Source organism: Elephantulus edwardii, unplaced genomic scaffold (assembly GCF_000299155.1).
Source record: "Elephantulus edwardii isolate Elephantulus edwardi_28Jun2011 unplaced genomic scaffold, EleEdw1.0 scaffold00270, whole genome shotgun sequence".
Taxonomy (NCBI): Eukaryota; Metazoa; Chordata; class Mammalia; order Macroscelidea; family Macroscelididae; genus Elephantulus; species Elephantulus edwardii.
The window spans coordinates 820,217-827,107 of NW_006400020.1; the positions used below are offsets into that span (position 1 = coordinate 820,217).

The 6,891-nt window shown below is 35.0% G+C and overlaps 1 protein-coding gene across 1 annotated transcript in view; it reads right to left on the reverse strand.

Annotated features, from left to right (window-relative positions):
* LOC102860062 (protein FAM13A-like) overlaps nucleotides 1–6,891 on the reverse strand; it is a 111,597-nt gene that overhangs the window by 49,918 nt on the left and 54,788 nt on the right. The window contains exons 5-6 of the mRNA XM_006900008.1: nucleotides 4,066–4,142; nucleotides 1,858–1,900 (exon numbers count right to left, since the gene is read on the reverse strand). Of these exons, the coding sequence (XP_006900070.1) occupies nucleotides 1,858–1,900; nucleotides 4,066–4,142 (120 nt within the window). The remainder of the gene's footprint in view (nucleotides 1–1,857; nucleotides 1,901–4,065; nucleotides 4,143–6,891) is intronic.

The following is a 6,891-nucleotide window of genomic DNA, read 5'->3' on the forward strand; positions in this document are numbered from 1 at the left end:
CTATCTCTCTCTCTCTCACTATCTCTCTCTCTCTGAGGTTTAGCCCACTGAATGGAAGCCAAAATTGGAAGTTGGGAAAAAATATTTTTTGGTTAGCTTGAAGATGTGGTTTAAAGACAGAGGAGAATCCAGAAAAGTAACTGAAACTTTAAGATTGAAACAGGGAGTTAGATATTGCAACAAGGCAGAAATGTGATTTTTTAGAAACTGCCATTTCTTTATATTTTTTAAAAAGAAGTGTCCTTTTGGTCTAAGGGGACAGTTTTGAGGAAAAGCCTCCTTACCGAGTTTAAATTCTTTGCTGTAGTTTACCTCTACTCTGTAATCTATAGCTAAATATTACCCCCTTCTACAGGAAAAGAATATGTGGCTATTATAGAATAATAAGACCTTCTGATCTTCTATCAAGATGAATTTTTTCAAGGAATAAGAGGAAAAATTTTAACAGTTTTAAACTTTAACTGGGTGACTTCTAGGTCTGCTCTCAATTACAGACTTAATGTTTTCCCTCTTTACATGATGTGTTGGACTATTTTCCCTTGAAATGGTTCAGATGAGAGTAAAGCCAGCATTCAGCTGATGTAGACATTACAAGACCTAAGAACACAACCTAAATGAGTAGCTTAGGCACTTTCTAGTGTTCCCTCTTAACAACCCTGAACTTTGCTAAGAGATTTCAGTGACTCTTGCATACCCTTCTAGGAAGTAGCGTTTTGAAAGGGAATGCTCCATGATGACCAAGCACCTCACCTGGAAATTACCATCTTTAAAGCCACAGCACATGATTCTGAAATTTGCTGAATCAAGCATATTCAAGGCCATTTTTTTTTATCTTTCCATGTTCTCTACAAGGCCAAGAAAGCCCTTCAGGTAGTGGCTATCTTGAAAGAACATTTGTGCATGTGTTTAATTATCCTAACTCCTACCATGTGAGCCAATCCCCGATAGTTTCGTCTTTCTTTTATGAATAAAAATGAAGATCTTTTCCTTTTGATAGGTTACCTCTTAAAACCAAACTCTCCATGCAGAAACACCTTCAAAGCCTTTAAAAGGATGTCATGCTCCTTTGTTAAACACGGGACGGGCCAGAAGTGCCTTGTTTCCCCCTTTCTCCCTTTGCAAAGTATTTTTCCTAATAAACCCCTTTGCTTGCATAGAAAAGCCTGGAATTAAAAAAAAAAAAAAAAAGAAAAGCCTGGAATTCTGCTTCACTATTCTTACAAGAAGGAAGGAACAAAATTTAAGGAGAGCATTGGAGATATTTTCTAGGACACCGCATACAGGTAATAGTCTAGCTATAATATTAATTCCCCATTGTATACATAAAATGAGATGCAAAATTCAGAAAAAATAATTGAATTCAGTAATTTAATCTGAATTTATATAAATTTGAAAGGTAAACAGTTTGAATATACCAGCTGCTCCATAGGAGGATGGGCAATCTCCTTCCGTGAGACTAACTGCCTCTGAAAACCTGCCGGTGGGTGAGCAATGGGTTGGTTATGAATTGATGCGACACAGCGACAACAACAACAACAACAACAATGTAGTTTAAACATAAAAAAAATGGCATCATGTCATAAAAAACCTCAAACTAGTAGCTTTGGCATTTTGTTTTCTTTTGAATTTAATGAATAATCTAAAAAGAAACATATTCTACTAGAGTTTATTTTCACAGCAAAACAAAAGAATTTAAAAGCAAAATAATAGAGTTATTATGGCATTCAAGAAATCGCTAATCACCAGAAATCATCATCTTTTTCACATATCTCAATATTTTTTATTGAGGGCTAAAAATAACCAATTACATACTAACAAACCCATCGTAGTTGCAATCTCCTTTGGTAAGCTACTCACCTCAAAATGCTGGGCATATCCACTACCTTTCTCACTTTCTTTGCTGTAAATGAGAAGAACAACATTATTTTACAAAAATATAATTCAATATCAATTTGTCTTGGAATATTTTTTAATCCATTGATATTATAATTTTTTTCAGTGACTGAGTCTTTTTTCTTTTTATTAATCTCAATGAACATCTACAGAGATTTTGGAATTCCATTCATCCATTGTTGCACATTTCTCCCTGCCTACCCCACCCTCACCCCCAGTTCACTCCTCTCCTTGAAAAGCAAAAGAAACCCATCAACAAACGAATGGGTAGAGAAGCTGTGGTATATTCACACAATGGAATACTATGCTGCATTGAAAAACAAGGAACTCATTCAATATTATTCAAAATGGGTGAGCCTGGAGGACATTATGCTGAGTGAAATATCTCAGTCGCAAAAGGACAAACATTGCATGGTGCCACTGCTGTAAAATGGGACTGATATCAGGGTGGGGGTAAGACTGAGAAAAACTGGATAAATTGTGTATACTGCACTGAAATAGATGAGAGACTGAATAATTTAAAAGCGATGTATGATAGGGTATTATGGTTATCACAAGAGTCCACAATTAAAGTTGCATAGTGGAATGTACTTGGGGAGGTAGCAGGGGTGCGGGGGGGATTGTGTACCAGGGAGGGAGTCCTTCTTTTACTTTTGAAAGAGAGGAGCGAACTGGGGGGCGGGGGGAGAGGGCTGGGAGGGGAGAGAAGTGCAGCAATGAATGAATGGAAATCCAAATTCTCTGTAAATGTTCATTAAAATTATTTTAAAAAATAAAATAAAATAAAAAAGGAAAAACTCCTTCATTGGTACACAAACCCTCTGCACTCCTCCACCCCCACCCCTACCCTGAGTATACTCCACTCTGCAACCCTCATTCCGGACTCTTATTATAATTTATTTTAAAAATTACTGCGTATCTCCAAACATCAAACGCTGGTGAGCTTGCGGAGAAATGGGAACCCTTATTCACTGTTGGTGGGAGTACAAAATGGTGTAACCACTATGGAAGGCTGTATGGCACTTTCTCAAAAAGTTGCAAATAGAAATATCATTAGACCCAGCAATTCCACTACTGGGAATATACCCTAAAGAAACCATAACCGCCACCCAAGCAGATATATGCACACTCATGTTTTTTGTGGCTTTGTTCACAATAGCAAAGAGTTGGAAACAACCTAAGTGCCCATCAACAAACGAATGGATAGAGAAGCTGTGGTATAGTCACACAGTGGAATATTATGCTGCACTGAAAAAACAAGGAACTAATGAAATGTTATACAAAATGGGTGACCTTGGAGGACATTATCCTGAGTTAAATATCTCAGTCACAAAAGTACAAACATTGCATAGGGCCAATGTTGTAAAACGGGACTGATATTGGGGTTGAGAGAAGACTGAGAAAGATGGGATAAATTATGTAAACTGCATTATAACAGATGAGGGGAAAAATCTGTTTAAAAGGAATATATGATTAGGTATTATTGTCATGACAGGAGTCCAGAACACAGGCTGCATAGTGGCGTGGAGCTGGGGAGAGGGGTTGTATAACAATGAAAGAATTTTTCTTTTACTTTTCAAAGAGAAGAATGAATTGAGGGGGAGGAGTGGGCAGGGAGAAAACTGCAACAATGAATGAATGGAAACAGAAACACTAAGTCTCAGTAAACTTTCATTAAAATTTTTAAAAAAATTACTGAGTACCTCTAAACCAAATACTAATGAAATATAAAAACAGAGCAAGAAATTAATAAAACTAATAAAAATAAAATCTGAAACACAAATGAGAATGTGGCATTTGGCACCAAAGCAGATGTTTTAGTCTAAAACTTTTCCTTGCTTTAAAATATCGATGTTAAACATGTAGTCTTTGAACCTTATTCTTCTTAGCTGTCATACCACACACAAGATAAAGTGAAACGGAAGTCTCATCATACCAAAATAAAAAAAAAAAAAAATTTAAAAAAAGGAGCTGCAACTACAATCCCAGAGGTGCACGGTTCGAATCCACCAGATGCTCTGCCGAGGAAGGAGGGACAATCTCCTCCTGTACCAGTCAGATCTGATTTGACGGTACACTCACACAAAAATAATAAAATTTTTAAAAAAAATTTTAAAAAAAGAAAGTCTCATCATACCAACAACAAATATGAGAAGGAAATCCTAAAAGTACCTTTCATCAGACATCAGCTCAACATCATCAAGTCCAGCCCTCTCATGAACTTGTGGGGAATTGAAATTTTCCATATTCTGTAACAAAATAGATCATTGGTTGATGAGTAGGAATGATAAATAAACCAGAGCAGAAAACATTTTGCTAAAAAAATCAGCTAACATGCAGATGAAATATTTTTTAGTCTACGTGCTTTCTTTTGTAAAACTAGCATCATGTGAGTTTATTATATGCTTCTTACATAAAATTGTAGATTGAGCTTTATCATTCTTTTAACAAATACATCTGAAAATATTCTAGAAATGGTCTTTGTGCTTTATAGTGTCTTTATTTTAAATCACATTTCATAGCTAAGCATAATGAACAGAGTCTCAGAGAACTGAGATGGTGATAGAACTAGAATTGAGGAATGTGATCTTGAATCTAATAATAAAACTGTAATATTTGCTCCTTATAATAATCTTTTCAGTGTATATTGCCAATGGGATGGAGACTAATATTTAATACAGCTCATATGCAATCTGTAAATAAGCTATAAAATATCTATAAAAAGAAGTGGAGTTAACTGAAGAACATTTTATTCCTGAGATATTTAATAATAACCTTTACATTTGCTATGATGAGAAAAATATAAACAGACCACTTACTTTCAGTATGTATTTCAGTCTGACCCAGTGGGCTCAATGCTTATCGGGGCTATATTTTAAAGACTATTTTAATGATTGTCTCTGTGAATATAGTCAGTGTCTTCCAAATACAATTCACATGACTGAGCACAGAATAAGTAAGCAGTAACTATGAAGGAAGAATACAAGTATGCAAACAAGAACACATTTAAATTCAGTGAATTAAAAACATAGCTGTCTTGGAAATTTTGGCCCTTAATTTCAATAAACTCAAGGCCTCTTATCTACATTTAAAGGAAATGAAGCATAATTTATCCACACCTGTAAAAAGAATTATAAGGCAGCATATGTGCTGAAGCAATATATATTGATCTACATATTAGCAATTGACCATTATGTGTGTGTGGGGGGGAACCCCAAACACAAAAAAACAACAAACCTAATCTCACAGCATTTTTACAAAATAAATCTGATTAAACTTTACTATAATTCCATGAAGTCAAAATATACAAGCATCTCTACAAAACAGACCTATAATTTGGGTGGAAAACTGATCTTTGCCTGGGTTGATGGATGGGTTGTTTTTGCTGGTTTGGCCTGTTTGTGTAAGATAAATTTCAAAACCCTGAGATCTATCCAAGAATGAAGACAAAATGAAACAGCCTAAGTACATTTCTGCTGGTGCTCCGCATTTAGAAATCTGGTTTGGAATCCTGGCTCTATCATTTACCATGTGGAGGTACCTATTTGAATCTTAATTTCCTCAACTGGGAGTGGTGATACCAATAGTATTTAATATAAAGTTGTCATTAGGGTTAAGTGAGATAGTACATGTAAAGCTCTAGAATAATGGATAGAGTACTGAGTGAAAATTAGCTATAGCTGTTGAAGTTATTGCTAAAAGCTTTGACATCTTCAAAGAAAAGATTTGATTTTTTTTTGTCCATAACTGAGATAGTGTCCCAGACATGCCTGCTATTTTAACAATGAGTATCGATTTATACTTGGAAATAATTTACTCAGCTAGATAATTTTAGAAAATAGCCCTAAGAAATAAAAAAAAGAGAACATTCTGTTACAAGTACACTTTTATACCACTTAAGTTTGAGTTATAAGCTTCTATAAAATGGCTCCCTTTAAACCAAAGCATAATTACCTTTATTATCCGGATGTCATTTTCCTTCAAAAGAAGGATACATCATTGACAAAGAATCTTTGTTTGCTCCCATTGGAAATTTTCAACAGATTATAAAAATATTTAGTGTAAGATCTGGTGCAATAGTATTAGCCTTCCAGAAGCTTTGAAATATGAATTTTTTTTAAAAAAAGCTATACTGGAAGCAGCATGGTATCCACTTCCTAAACAACATGCCTCTGGAAACTCTATGAACTTTGATAAATGTTGATAGTTAGAGAATGTCTTCAGGCCTTTTGTTCATAGGGTCGCTATGAGTGGTGCTCTACTCAAAGGCAATCAACAACAACAACATTAGGGAAAGCATAAGTCTGTATCTTCAGATGGTTTTAAAATTGTGTTTATAATTATATGCAAATGACTAAGAAGAAATAAAGATCTTCAGGTTAAGATGAAGAAATCTTTAGAAAGAATGGGAGAGGACAAAATACAACATAACAGTGTTACATAAGTTTAGAGATATTTTGGTAAAGATAGTACGCAATATTTTTTTCTAAACAGAAAGAACCAAATATAATTATGATAAAAATTCAAAATGCATTGCAGTTTGAGGTGGAACTGACCCACAGTAGAAATGCCAGTGGGCTTTTAGGAGGCTGTAAATGTTATGGGAGGAGACTGTCTGTCACTCTCTGGCAGAGCAGTCTGGATTTGAACCATGAGAGAAGTACAAGGCCCTGGAGACTATACCACGTTAGATCCTTGTAATTTCTATAGATATTCAGAATTATAGAAAGAATACATACAATGACAAACTGTAAACTTTATGTGAATATTTTGCTAATCTGCAAGGTTAAAACACAAAAGCAGTCATGTTTAATAAAGTTTTACAATGCTTCATCTGTATAGAAGAACGGTAGGAGGTATCTCACTCCCTGATTTCAAATCCTACTACACTGCCGTAGTGGTCAAGACAGCATGGTACTGGTACAATGACAGACACATAGATCATTGGAATAGAATTGAGAATCCAGAGATCAACCCATCTATCTATGGTCAACTGAT